Genomic DNA, 15517 nt, shown 5'->3' with positions numbered 1-15517 from the left:
TAAAATTTACTTTAATAATATAATATATAATATAAAACAATAATTCACATTCAACGTATATTTTAATTTTTGAAATATATATTAAACTATATATTATATTAAACTAATTAATAAAATTATCTAAACATGTAAACTTGCTTTTTTATTAGAAATGTAATTTAACAATATATAGTATAAACTAATAATTTTACAAATATTTTAATTTTTGAGATATATATTGAACTATATATTATATTAAATTAATTACTAAAATAATTTAAATATATAAACTTGTCCTTTTATTAGAAATTTAATTTAATATAATATAAACTAATAATTTTATAAATGTATTTTTTATTTAAATTACATTTTAATATTTGAAGTAAATATTAAAATATAAATTAAATTAAACTAATTAATAAAATAGTTTAAATATATAAAAAAAGTTTATAAAAAAATTGAATTTAATAATATATAATATAAAGTAATAATATTATATGTGTAATGTTTTAATTCAACATATATAATATAATCATAACTTAGTAATAAATTCTTCTTAAATATATTTCATAATAAGTATGAATCAGATATAATTTTAATTTATAAATTTTAAAAAATGTTGTAGTTAATTTTAATAAATAATAATTTAAGATAATTTATAATATAAATATTTATGTTGTCATGTGTAACGTAATATAACCATAAATTTTAATATATATTTTTTTTAAATATAATGCATCAAATCTAATAAAAAAAATTTTAAATACAATTCAAAAATAATAAGTATGACTAAAATATAATTTTAATAAGTAAATTTTACGTTTTGAATTTTAATATAGAGAGTAATAATTAGATGCAATTAATATAAGTAACTTTATAACTTCTGAATTTTAATGCATAAAGTAATAAGTAAATAGAGTCATATACATATAAAGATGACTTTATATGTTTTAAAATTTAATGTATAGGATAATAAGTAAGTGTAGTCAATTTTACATATAGATATAAAATATAAAGATAGATAGATAGATATAGATAAAGAAACAATATACTAAGCCTAACAAGTTATATTGCATAGCATGTGTTTCTAAAGTTTTTTGTACATAATGGAAAGGCATAGGCATATACTGAACCTGAAAAATGATTGTCGTTCAAAAGATACATGGGGACTCACAAGGAACAGTGATCTTTTAGGACTTGCCTAGCAAGATCAAGAGCTCCACTCTTTTTGTAGATTAAATGCAAATTATAAGCTGCCTCCCTCCGAAGGTCGCAGTAACCAGGTTTATGATTTTCGATGACATCTGGATTTTCATTGGGAAGTTTTGGAATTGGATAGTCTCTCTCGTGAATAGCAATTACTTTCTCGTAGTATAAAGCAGCCAGAGTTACTAGACCAACATGATGGTATGCCCGAGCTATGTTGTACAGTGATTCCTGAAAGCTTAATAGTTGTTTACTTCAGTCTCACCGTATAACGTATAAAGAAGAAAACCCATGACAATAATCATCCCGCTGAACTTCAATATCTGAGAAGCTAGACCGGTTATTTAAATGTTTACTAATTTTAATTTAACTAATGAATCCAAGAATCCATAAATTGGAAGTTTCAGCAGACTGACATTCTAAGCAAATATTATAGTTGACCTAGATAGTCCAATATAAATAAAGCTGATATCTTCATTTTTCTTGTTTTCATTTTCATCATTTTTCTTCATAAATGGGCACAAAAAAATTCATGAGTGTTGAGCAAACAAACCTGGCTGTTCTCACAGATTCTCAAATTATTGTAGAGGAATGCCAAACCTTGTACAACACATTGATGCTTATTTTGAAGTCTGAAACCCAATGCTAAGTTGATCAAGGCCGTTCCTGAGAAATGTTGACAAATAAAAAATCAATTAGTGGCCGCCTGTTATTGGCTAAGAAAGCAATACACAGATAAAGCATGAAATAAATAAATAAATAAAGCATACCAACACAAAGATTAACCAAGGGATTCTCTGGCAATAGTTTATAAGCTTCTAGGTATTTCCTTGCTGCGTCTTGATGATGGCTAAATAAGGTAAACTGATGCCCAGAAATGAGAATGGGAGGCACAGAATCCACAAATTTTCCTTGCATAACACGTACAAATTTGTAGTGTCTTGTATCTCGGTTTTCCAATCTATCAACCAGGAGATAACAAGTATATGAAATTTTAGAAAAACCAGCTCCTGTTTTCTCTTTAGATCATAGATCTATGTCCAAGTCCAACTATTATTACAGCAAATTAGAAAGCCTAACTAATGCTTTGTCAAGAACCCATGGTACCTCGCGTCCACAGATTTACCTTGACATAACCTTGTAGTAGCAATTCCAAGCTGCAACACTGTGTGGGTGTTGCTGAACAATGTATTTTACACAATCAAACCCATGCTTAGGATCTGTGGTGTTGTATGCCATTTCTGTGTAGAACATAAAATTGCTTTATCAGCAAGATATGGATTTTCCTCCCTAGAACAAAAAATTAATTTTCTCTCTATAAGAACGTTTATAATAACAGGAATATCTAAAACTAAAGAAGGGGAAAGAAACAAACAAACATTAAGCAAGCACTAATTTTTTTCTTTTTTTGTTTTTTGGTTTGATTTCTTGGAATGAGAAAAAAGTTGGAACTTGAAAGAAAAGAACCCATCTAGGGTTCAGGACTTACGAGCTCCAAGAGATCGAAGCTCCTCCTTCTTCTCAGTAGACAGAGACATATGAGCCAATCTTAGAGTAAGATTAATAATTTCCAGTGCTTCCCAATACCTTTGCAAGGATGCTAATGCCTTGCACAACTGAATAACAATATTAAGGGGTCAGATATTAGAGAGGAAAGGAGATGCAGAAAAAAGAGATAGAAGTACTGACATCAATGATTAGCTGGTGGTGTTCTTCATCTTTGAGAAGATTACACAAGGGAGGTTCTCTGTTTTCTTTCTAAAAACATCCATGCAATATGCACAAAAAGGGAGTTAACACGTTATCACCAAGACTTTTGTTCTAGAAGTGAGAATAGATGACACCAAAACCATTTACCTGAGGCTCATCATCTGAATCATCACTTAGCCAGTCAAGTCCGGAGGCCAGTGCCTCAGCTTTTCTTTTCTCCTTTAGGATTGCCTTCTTCTGCAGCAGCTTTTTTGCCCGGGAAGCTTTCAACCTAATTTCATAAATCAATAAGCGAAAATCTTCTCACTTTGTAACCAAATAGTAAGGGATAAAAAAATCCAAAAATAAATGAAATTGTAAATTGTTTATCCTAAAACTTTTGTTCTGGTATATGCAAAGGATTAAAAGAGATCAGTGACCATTGATCTGTATGCACAGATAACATGCATGATACGTGTACCATACAGATATTGGCAAGGGGAGACTGATTTTTCAAAATATAGAAAAATTAACGTTTTAATTAAAGAAAATCATAAAATAATAGTATTTGAAGAATGAAAGTTTTTAGGCATAATAATATAACAATAATCTTATACGGTTTGGTACATACAATTCATTTTTGTTGATGCTTTTAATTTATTAGATTACAAACAACAGATATCTTAATTCTACTGCCCATCAATAGATGGGCAAGGGACTCCACAAGCTCCTTAAAAGGCTTAACCTAGCCTAAAATCTATGAATTAATCTATTGAGATACAGATCCAAGACCCAAATCCATCTGAGGCGTAGAAGTCTACCATCCTTTTTCATACTGTTTTATTTGAACAGGAAAAGTTCACTAAATTTCAATTTTTAAGTCCTCAAGACATGACACTCTCAATGACTTAGAAGAGGGAATTGAAGCCAGGGAATTAATGCCCAGTAAAATGCTAGAAGCGCTTGACATAGTTCAACTATCAAAGTTGCATAACAATAGACTATTTGAAAATAAAGATATTTTGTACCAAAAAATTTGATATTAACTGAAGCACTTGTTAAACAATTAAAAAGAGAGAACGGGAGGGAGGGAGGGGGGGTAAGAGCAGAGAAAACGTAAAAATGCATGCAGTCTATAGCCTACATGTGTAGTTTTATTAGGGAGGAGAGATAGAATTGAATGGTTATCAATCAATCAACCCTCAATTAGTATCCTAATCAACAGCAATCTATCAACTAGAACCAATCCCTCAATTAATCATCATTAACACTAACTCAAGCAACTTTCTTTAATAATTTTCCGTACTCAATAGAATTGGATGACAGATCGCCCAAAATGTTAATACAACTGATTGTACATGTCACAGTAGAATTCGAAATATGATTACAATATGTGCGAAACATTACTCACAGATCAGACGGTGTAGCTACTGGCCTGAAGCCTCTAAATACATTATCCTTTTCTGGACCATCTAGTACCCTAACCCTTTCAACCAGATCTCTTTTGGAGAGGCGCTTTTTTGATTTACCCTACAGCAAAAACAAGCAATGAAAAACAAGAAATAGTTATAAAAGCATGAAAAAGGTATCGCTTGGCAGAGGACAAGAAATCCTACAGCATCTAAAGACAAATTGAGGAGAGTAAGGTAAAATAGCTAAAAAATGAAAACACGATGACCAATCTTTCACATTCTCTTAGACACCAGCCATTTTAGAGCCTGCTGCCAAAAGCTTAAGCTCTTAGAATGAGTCTGTCCATAACATGTTATTAGAACTTTTTAAGTTACACTCATTCTTCTAATATATCAGAAGCCCAGAAAAGGTTTGTAAGGAGCCTGTGTTTTGACCATGCTTAAATCTAAGACCTTTCATATGAAGCAACGTAAAAGAAATATAAACAACTCCTAGACCAGCAACCTAAAGCTATAGTTCTTGGCTTAAGTTGGTCCTCAAAACATATCAACAGAAATTCTCTTGAATAAACCATGAGCAAAGCACCAAAAAAAGCAGATAAGCAGTTAAGCACATTGCTACCATAATAAATGTAAGGGGAAATATATTGATATACTCTTGACAATATTCTTATCCAATCAAATACACAGTAAAACAGAATAAGCCACACCGAATGAATGTATCAAAATTAGGGGGTTTAGGTTAGCAGAAAGAAAAGGAGGAAAAAAAGACTCTATTGTAAGATTGATAATGCCTTGATTTGATGTCTAACAATTTGATGAAATAATCATAAAACCTAGGGCACTAACCCTTCATAATTCAAACTAAATAAGGAAACAAATCATGAGACAGGAAATATGGTAACCAGTTGTAAGAGATAATGAGGAAATGAGGAAACTAATCCTGAAAGATAATCTAAGATATGATCAAGACAATATTAAATATTTTCATATATTCTAACAGAATGCAATAAAAGCATTGCCTCCTAATGCCTGCCCAAAGGAGAGAAGAACCAGTTTAACTCCAATTAACTTACTCCTATAGGAAATTTTAAAATAAGTAAAATATATGAGCTAAGGAGGACAGGAGACATTTCAAAAGTATTTAATCCAGCTACCACTCTTAGCCAAGATAATTTTCAATCCTAACACATAATCGGAGTTGAAGGGTGAAAATATAACTGGCATAACCCATATGCATACTATCTTCAAACCTTAATGAAATCTCACTCCATACACCTTGCATCAGCCTAGTAAAGACATCAACAATTAAGATTAAAAAAATAAAGACACCGGATATCCTTGCTTCATGTCTCACTACCCTGTGCACCAAGACTTAATAAGCAGGCTATTCACAGACCGAAAAAGGTACCGGCAGAAAAGAAACCAGACCTTGGTTACTCCACCTAAACACAACCCTTCCTTTGCATGACCTTAAAAGAATGCAAGAAGTAAAGAAAGAAAAAGAGAAAAGGGAGAGAGAAGAAAAGAAACTCTATTAAGAGTTTTTCCAATATTATTCTGCAAGCTTAGCTTTGAATCAGTTACAGATATATATATATATATATATATAGTTGAAGTTGACTTCTAACAACCATGACAAAATATAGTTGTTAAAACAAAATCTGTAACTAACTAATAGCTAATCTGTGAGATTAGTTCTAGCTTAAAACAGAATGCCAGAAAAGAGAAAAAATTAATACAAAACTAATACAACCGAGTTGTCTGCTCTAATAGACCTTATCTAAAACATCCCAACTGACCCACCATAACATTCTTGAAAAAATTAAAAACCAAGCCCCAATGGTTCTTCTTACTCCATTAAGTGCAAGATTAAACCATTCTTTGTCGAGGAGGGGGTAAGCCTTATTCAAAAAAGGTTATGGCTTGAAAAGACCCAAGTTGCAGCTATTGAACAGAGCAATCAACTTCGAAGATCTAGTTGAAACAACTTAGTTTAACATGTTAACATTCTGAAAACAAGTAGCATGCATGTTCACAGAGGTATTTGTGAGCATCTATGTATCTGTATATGACTCTGTGTGTGCATAAGAGAGAGAGAGCTCAATCTTTAGTTTGGCATATATTACCTTCTGTCGAAGAGTTGCAACATACAGTGATTCACGTATCAAAGGGAAAATTGCATCCACAAAATCATCAAGCATCCCTCTATTCCGATATATGCTGCAGAGATTCAGTTTTATTCTTGCATCAACCCACCATCTATGTGACTTTCCAGAATGAGCTTCTCCAGAGTCTGCATGTATTTCACGTTAAAATCACCATGGAAGAATTTCAATCACAATGAAAGAAAACATGTTTGGAAGTACCGGAGTCCTTTGGAGGAGACAGCAAGGAAATGGCTTCATCTTCTTTTCCTTCTTCAAGTAGAAGGGAAGCCAAAGTTATGCGTGCATCAACATCATCTTCTAGAGTTTCTAGGACTGAAACAAAATCTTGTTTAGCAACCAAGGAAGGAATACGAATATTAAAAAGGAAAATATTAAACAAAGCAAAGACCTATCCAAATATGACAATCATCAGAAAGCAACGACAAGGAGGAGAATTTTGCTTCACTAGCACTTCATCTACAAGCATCTGGTGTAAAAAAACAAGCCTAAAATATGCTCTTTATAACTGAATTCAATTCTCAAGTCTGTTAGGATGTAATTGCAAGGTATGGGATTACAGTCCTATATTAGAAGTATGAAATTCTAGTGTGGGATTTATAAGGTCAAGAGCTCTCTAGCTACAAGCCAAAAACAGCTAGCTTTTGTGGCATGGATTTTCCAAGATTCTTATTAATTGTACAAGAGTCTTCCATCATGTATCTCAACAGTAAATGAGAGACATAAGTGGTGATGTTAGCATTGTATTGTTTATCTGAAACTAGTCAAGAGCTAATGCATGACAAGAATAGCTCTCGTGTATGGTGGTTATCTCAAAGTGTTTATCAATGTCTAAGTCTGAATGTAGAACAGGATGTTATACATATATACAAGCATTTTGAATTTTGGCACACTCCTTTTCTTTTTGTTTTCTGCCCTTATCAAAAGATTATAAAAACAAAAGAGGAGTTTTTAAACTTCAAATAATCAGTCATCAGTCATAAATTTCATTTTTAAATAGAAAGGAAAAAAACGGAAGTAGAATAATGGGAGTAAGATCCTATTCCTCACAAGAAAGGAGAGGTAAAAGAACACAGTAAAATGGATTAAATTGTAACTGAAGCATGCTCAATCTCTATGCATAGCCAAAATAGAAGCCCATCGTAACATCCTTGAGCAAATCAGTAGTGCAATCAATCATTCCTTTCAAACCAATGCACCAATCCCACCAGATAATTACATAAATTAGCCACAAAATTTTGGCCATTTGTTTCTGTCTGAAGTCTAAACCATAAAAAGTTGAAAGCCAACCATTAAATATTTCACTATGGTGAAGAAGCACCAGATGTAATGATGGATAAAATATTTCATTTCAGGAATTAAAAACAAGGGGGAAGTGGTTTTCATAAAGTATCATTTACTGAACTACCATTCTTATTAACAAAATAAATCCTTGCCTTTGGAAAAAAAGAGAATTGCCTGTGACCTTTCTTTCAAGGACTGATAACATCTAGCAATTTTCAGATATAGAAGACCCTGCAAGAAAGAAGTTTAATAAGAGTATCAGATTATCCTGATAAAATAACGATGATGAAAGACATACTCTGAAAATAGATTTCTCAACTGGCTAAAATAGTATCATGCAACCAGAAAGAGCCAAAGTAAAATTATAAAAAAAATGCAAACAGTCAATTATTTCATTTGATTCAGATAAGCAATACAATTCCTCTAACATATCCTCCAGCACTCTAAAAGATTACACCAACAATGATTTCAGGAGGAAAAATAAACAGATGAGGGAAAACACAAAGGAAATGACAAAAAACAAAAGCATGATATTCACGACTTCCAAAGATGAAAATTAGGATGACCAATTTTTTTAAATTAAAATAGATCTCAATAGCTGTGTAACATAACATTGATCATCATCTCTGTTTGTGTGAGGATTATGATGACTAAATGCTCCTTATCCCTTTCCCTAACAGAAAACCAATAAAGCATTGATTCTTATGAGTATCCCTTGAACCACAGTATACACAAGCTTTCAGCTTGTAAAAAGTACAGTAAACTCACATTTGACAAAGCAGAGCACAGTCCAAAAATCTATACCATAACTCTGATACCTAGCACTCAAAACCCCTTATGTGCTTGGTAGACAGTATTCCTAGCAGCTCTTCCCTGACATTCTCTCAGATTCTTCCCAGCTACATACTGTTACCCACATGACACAATTATTCTTTGACTCCCTCCACTCTGTCCTCAATAAAACTAATAACAAACACTGATGGTGCACCCACAAACAAATAACATGAGTTTTGCATCAAATCACAGCAATCAGAAAGTCTCCTAAGAAGCCAATTTGGACCTGAGCCACTTGCCATTAGTAACTATTTAGACTAGAAACCACAGTCATTCCAACTCTTGGATTACACTCTGTCATGCAACAGCACAGATGACATCCAAGTGACCCCACACAATCAGATTTCTAGCTCACATAAAAAAGTTATCTGACAGATAAGAAAAAAGAGTACTATATCCAAACCTAGGATGAAGTTTCTCAATTTTTTGGTTCCTTTTCAGAAAACTAAATAAGACATAGGTTTCAACTTTCTAGGTACAGTACTGCTCAATTACTCTCTGTTATTGGGTGGGGGCCTGGGAATGCTACATCAATCTTCTCAGCACAAAGTATTATATTTCCTACCATGCAATTTAGAATAGAGTGTACATCTTGGAGAGAACCTAAATGAGACATCAAAGACAAATCTGAAAATGTCTTGGAAAGTCAGAATGATGGATCCAATATGTACAGCTCATCAGATTGAAGGACAAAAAAAGCTAAGTGAACTACTCAAGCAAACTACTAGTGTAAAATTAAACAGAAAATTGCATACAGGAATGAGTTACCATACATTTTCATTTCCACTATTTCCTTCCAACATCAGATAATAATTCAATGCAAAATTATAATGCTCAAGACCCATTAATGCGTCTGCAACCTCAGTAACCAAGGCCACATGCTCATTTGCATTCTCTGGCTTCAAATCATTAAACTGAACCTGGTAAACATGAGAAAATGTTAAGTAATATATACAAACAAACAAAAACCCAAGAGAAAGATTCACACACTGTCATTGCATGTCTTAGGCAAGTCTACTTGCACTTCACCATTGTATTAATTGAAGCTAATGAGAAACAAAGAAAATGTTATCAAGAAACAACAATATATTGTGCTTCTGAAAGGGAGTGGGGAAGAGATAGTTGTACAGGAGTACAAACTACAAAGACTAATAGCCTGAGCTTTATTTCTTAGTTTTCCAAAAGAAAAGAAGGCATTTTATCTTTTACAGTACTAGAAGTCTATTTTATTTACAGAAAAAAATAAAGATAAATGAACAAAAATCTCCATAACATAGGAAAATCAGCACAAAGTCACTTGCAAATCTCATTCAAAACACAAACCTCGGAAGGGATATATTATGTGAATGGAGATATTGTGATCAATAAGTAGCAAGGTGTGCCACCCATGAATTAGCAAGGACATAGTCACATAGGAAAGAATGCATAGAATGAAGGTAGGTGTTAAGATGTCCCACATTGGTTAGAAATAGAGTCAGAATACTCCTTATAAGGGTTAAGACAGTTCTCCTCTTATGAGCTAACTTTTGGGAGTGAGTTAGGCTAAAGTTTCTTAACATGGTATCAGAGTCTATTCAGTTTGAACGTTGGGTAGTCCACAGATGTCCAATCTTGGTGGGTCCAACCATGCAGATATCCAGTCCTGCAAATTTCATGCACCAGATGTCTAGTCCTGAACTTGAAAGGGGTGTGTTAAGATGTTCGACATTAGTTAGAAATAGAACTAGAATACTCGTTATAAGGGCTAGGGCAGTCCTCCTCTTATGAGCTAACTTTTAGGAGTGAGTTAGGCACAAGTTTCTTAATAGTAGGAAAACAAAAAAATAAGGAAGTCTCAACTCAATACTCATCCATAGATATTATTCGGTGCATGTTTTGGAAATACATAAATTTGAAGAATAGTTGCTTCTTTTTCAAAACTCTTTTAGGCAATTGGCAAAAAAATAAGCAATTGTCTTTTTCAAAACAAGCTGAACACACTTTATATCAACAAACTTAACAAAATATCTAAGGTTCAAGCAAGATTGATTCAAAGTGGCAATGATCAAGAAAAACACATTTAATTCAATTACAAGTATGCATGAGACGCACCTGAGCCATCTCCATGTTTCCAAGATGAACATGGCAGATTCCAGCTTTAATTTTCAAATACAAAGGCAATTCTTTCCCTGCATTTACCACTTGAGCATGTTCAATATACTGAAGAGCTTTGTCATGCGCCTTAGTTTCCATCAATATGGCACCCAGCAGATCAACTACACGCTCATTTGCTCCATCAGTTTGACTCTTAAGGTAGTCTTCAAGAATACGAACAGAGCATTCAACTTGTCCACATTTTTTGTAGAACTATTACAAAGCAGTATAAATTCAGTTCAACATTAAAAGTAAACCACATAATATTTAATTAAGTCAAAATAAATATTAACAGTTCCTCAAGAACAGTATTTTCCAACCATGATTTCAGCCAAAGAAGAACTGGTTTTGTCAATGACAGATACTGACAAGACAAAATTTCAACATATTTCAGCGCTGGCCCAGCTCAAAAGTGGTCACCTGGTCAAACAGACTACTGGTAAATAAGTGATTTTGGAAATCAAGCTAGCCTGATTTTGGTTTGGGGCCAATATTGTTCATAGTTTTCATACTGTGATTGAGTTGTGCTTAGGTTTACTTTCATTATGTATGATACCATCTCTCATAAAAATCATTTTAAAGTTAAACTCCTTTTGCATGTACACCATTTGGTAAAAATAAAATTTGAATTTTACCCTCTCAAACATCATATTTTCCTATATGCCCCCTTACCCACATCAAAGATGCTAGCTGCCCCTGATAAGGGTGACAATATATAGATACACGGCATTCAACATACAACCAGAATGCATGAATTAAGATCATAAAGGGAAATCATGATTTTCATTTGAAAATAATCACCTTTTCCTAACATCACCAATAAAAATAAATAAATTTAGCAAAGGATTGAATGTCTAGAAGCTTAAATGCATGTTCATATGGCTCAAAGTAAAACACCAACCTTAGCTGCTGCTTTCATTGCATCAACATTCTTAGGACAGAGTTGATGTACTTGCTCATATGCCGCAGCAGCTTTTTGATAATCTCCAAGTTCAACATAGAGCATCGCACGATGATTTCTAAGAGTAATATCTTTGGGGTCTGCTGTTATTGCTTTTGAAAGACAATAACTGGCTTGACCAATATCACCTTGTTCTCTGCATGTGAAGAAGTTCTAAACTCTATAACTACACTATTTCTTTCATATATAAAGCATTGTTTAAAATCAATACATGCATAAACTTAGTAACATTAGAAACAGTAACAAACTCCATCAAGTAAATTATAGTGGAATAATATTTTGGAATGGAATTTATGATTATGAAGCATATTTCTACATTAATACACTGGTCATTTATTTTAAGGATACATTGCTTCATGCAATTTGATACTCTTTCATGATTAGAGTAGGAATATAAATTCATGCAGCCAAATTATTCCAGAAGAATAACTTCACAAAAATAACAGTGGCAACAGAACTGAGGAGCCATCTCACATGGACCAGGTAAATAGCAATTTCCAAAGAGATGAATCTTTTGGAGTCAAATGAGCAGCAATCATGTAAAAATCCATAGCTCTTTTATAATCCTCAAGTGAACTATAGACAAGTCCAAGGGTGTGATACGAATCAGGCAAATTTGGTGCCAGCCTAACAACTTCATGCAACACAGCTATAGCCTGCAAAAAGCCAATAAGGAAAAGCAATGCATAACTAATTCTTGAAAAACCCTAAAGCAATGGTGAAATCTATAATCTATATCAAGCATAAACAGATGCAGAAGGCATGCAGAATCAGAAAAACTAAACACTTGCCTCTTATGCCATCTAGCATAGTTGAGACAATTACAAATAGATATTGGTAGAAATCATTTCAATAGACAGGAATGCAACTTCCAGCCAATGCAGGTTTGCTGGAGGCAACCATGTCTCTAGGACAAGCAAGACATATATTATTAGCCATATCACACAAGTTAGGGTGAATAGATACTCATCAACTTAATGAACTTGGATTTTATTAAATCATATCAGAAAATAGGAAGATTTTGAGCAAAAAACCAGGGTAGATTAGCAGAAGGCCAAAAAGGATCCAAAAATAGTATCTCATACTAACACAGAAGCATCTACTACCCCAGGTTGCATCAGATGATTATACGCTCAAGCCATAAAGTGCCTATACAAAGAGAAATATTAGCATCTATCATATTTCATGGCAGAAGACCATTCTTGGATAAGAAATTGAACAATTTAGTAAAATGAATTATTTATCTAGCATTTTTTTACTCAACAATGTCAACATACTGGAGAACTGTCACAATAATTTTGTAAACTTCAGTGCCAGAAGCTAAGGAATGTCACTTGATAGAACAATGTACCTTGTCATAATGGCCACATGCATAGTGAAGTGTGGCATCACCCAGCATTCGTGTTAGCTTAGGGTCGAGTTTATTCTTTGATCCTTTCCGCCTACCTCTTTTTTTAGGCTGCATCAGGCAGATAAAGAAAATTGAAAAGGTGCCATGCAAGTTATGTTAAAAATGACTAGTTACGTAACTTTTAACTAAAAAAGTGTATTATTTTATGCTGTCATTTACATGCTTTCTAGGATGCATTATATGTATAAGAAAATACAAGACCAAAAGATTACAAAGAAATACGCGTAAAAGTAAACCAGTGAAAACCTATCATCTAAAACAGAATTCATGAAAACAAGGAGTAAGGAATTTTTTTTTTGAAGAAAGCAGCAAAGCTACCCCAAATATAAAAATGCAAATTCCTTATAAACAGCTATGAGCAAAGAAACATAATAGGAATGAACGTAAATCTTAAACTACCTTCCAAATTCCAAAATCATAACACCAAATGTATTTTCTGATGTTTATTTCATTGCCGGAGTCTAAAACTTGTAATCTACCTTTCTTAACAGAATTAAATGTAGGCTATCAACTTCCTTCAGGCTAGTCTTTGCTTATGTAGAGAAATGAAATAAAATATACTTCGCAATCTGACAAAAATTACAAATTTATCTTTTAAAGAAAACTTAGGTACAGACATACTGCTAAATTATATTGTTTTTTCACAAATGTTATCAATTAAATGTATATCATACCTTTCGTGATCTCTTGCGCCCACCATAATTCATTGCTTCCATTATCTCAGCTATGGTTGCCCCAGAAATATCATCTTCCCTTGCCTTCTTAGAAGAGGGTCCTTCACTGCATTTGGAGACATTCAACAACAACAAGTGAGTCAAACAAACGTATAAAAGCAAGTATCCAGCAAGTTAATTGGTCTTCATGGGATGCACATGCACATAAAACTGTTCAACACTTGTAATCAATATTAATCTTCACCATGTATCTTGACTCGTAATCAATATTAATCTTCACCAGCTCATTGAAATCTTATGTCACAATCCTCCAAGGACCCAGGCTTTTCTGTATTGGATATATTTTCACTTCCCATGGTTTTGCTCTAACTACAGTCTCTAACATTTTCCTTTTCTATCAAAATGAAGTTTCACAACTAGCGACCTTATTTATCACAATTTCCTTTCAACATGTGCATAATTGAGGCACTCTTAATAGCATATACACAGTACTCAATCCACCTCAAGAGCACAGATTAAAATATAACTAAACAAGGTTGACTATTTTGAAGCTTCAAATTAAACAGCGTAATTCAATAGAATGAAAACAAAAACACAAAAACAAACGCATTGGCGTTAGGGCTCAACAAACTAACCTGTCGCATTGTTCATTCGCCTTTCGCTTTTTATCGGCGAGGGCTTCGTGTTCAAGGCGTTCGAATTGCCGGTAGCTTTGAACGCCAGAATCATTATTATCGACAAAGTCCAAAGGGCTCATTCCATTCTTGAACCTGAAAGTATACTCTCCTTCCTCCTCTTCTTCTTCTTCTTCTTCTTCTTCTTCTTCTTCCACGTCATCTTCCTCTTCTCCTTCTTCTAATTCTCCAGCTTCTTCTGCTTCTGCTGCTTCTTCCATATTATCCAATGTGTCATTCACTTCATCAATGTTGTTTCCCTCTTTCGCCATCAGCTTCAGACGCTTCTTTCTATAGTTCACTTTCAAGCTTTTCAACTCTTCATGTTTGAGTTCGTTTATTTTTATCTGCCCTGTTTATAGCTTATCTGGTTTTCACGGAACGGTTTATGGAATATTACCCAAACTTGATCCACGGTGGCGGGTGGGTTAAGGGAAAAAAATTTACTCCTTTTTGAGTATTTTGTATTTAAATTATTAAAATAATTCATATTTGTTTGGTCATTTTTTTTAATTTAAAAATTTTAAACTTCTTATAATCGGTGACCAAAAATCTTAAAATTTCAAATAAAAAATACCAAATAAAAAAATTAAAAGTAAATACTACAGGAATCTAAAAATTTTACTTTATCTTGAGTGCATGTCCCACGTTTTAAAATTTTAACAAATGAAGACCAAAATATTTACAAAATTACCTCAAAACACTATATTAAAAAAAAGGGTCATTGAAAGAGTATTTAACAACCTCTTAAGTACCCTTCCAATGACTTTTAAAATAATGAATTTTATAATTTTACCTCAAATTATTTTTTATTATGTTTAACAATATTTTTAATTTTTTTACTAATTATTCTATGAAAATTTTATTTAATTACGATATTCATATAATTTTTTCAATAACAACAGTTTTGATTGAATTAAAAACAAAGACAAATCAAAACACTAAGCAAAAGAGAATTAAAAAGAAATAATTCACATATATGTTATATTTTTTGGTATATAATAAAGATATTTTAGTTAATTATTAGAGACTAATTCATGTTAAGACAAATATATTATTAAAATAAATACAATTTATTTTATGATTAATATA

The 15517-nt window shown here is 32.7% G+C and overlaps 1 protein-coding gene across 1 annotated transcript; it reads right to left on the bottom strand.

The window, feature by feature from the left end:
- Positions 1 to 986: 986 nt before the first annotated feature.
- LOC113864601 (general transcription factor 3C polypeptide 3) lies at positions 987 to 14779 on the bottom strand. The gene is made up of 18 exons (XM_027498512.1): positions 14387 to 14779; positions 13752 to 13857; positions 13018 to 13125; positions 12141 to 12322; positions 11607 to 11802; positions 10664 to 10918; positions 9346 to 9492; positions 7891 to 7969; positions 6656 to 6769; positions 6416 to 6582; positions 4286 to 4404; positions 3043 to 3166; positions 2875 to 2943; positions 2675 to 2801; positions 2312 to 2426; positions 1956 to 2146; positions 1739 to 1851; positions 987 to 1416 (listed from the first exon to the last, which is right to left on the bottom strand). The coding sequence occupies exons 1-18, from the start codon at positions 14695 to 14697 to the stop codon at positions 1150 to 1152; spliced, it is 2790 nt and encodes a 929-aa protein (XP_027354313.1). The 5' UTR covers positions 14698 to 14779; the 3' UTR covers positions 987 to 1149.
- Positions 14780 to 15517: the final 738 nt, after the last annotated feature.

The sequence above is a fragment of the Abrus precatorius genome, unplaced genomic scaffold (assembly GCF_003935025.1).
Source record: "Abrus precatorius isolate BTA unplaced genomic scaffold, Abrus_2018 Scaffold4, whole genome shotgun sequence".
NCBI lineage: Eukaryota > Viridiplantae > Streptophyta > Magnoliopsida > Fabales > Fabaceae > Abrus > Abrus precatorius.
Note: the sequence above shows the minus strand (reverse complement) of the source record. Positions and strands in the feature narration are given on the sequence as shown.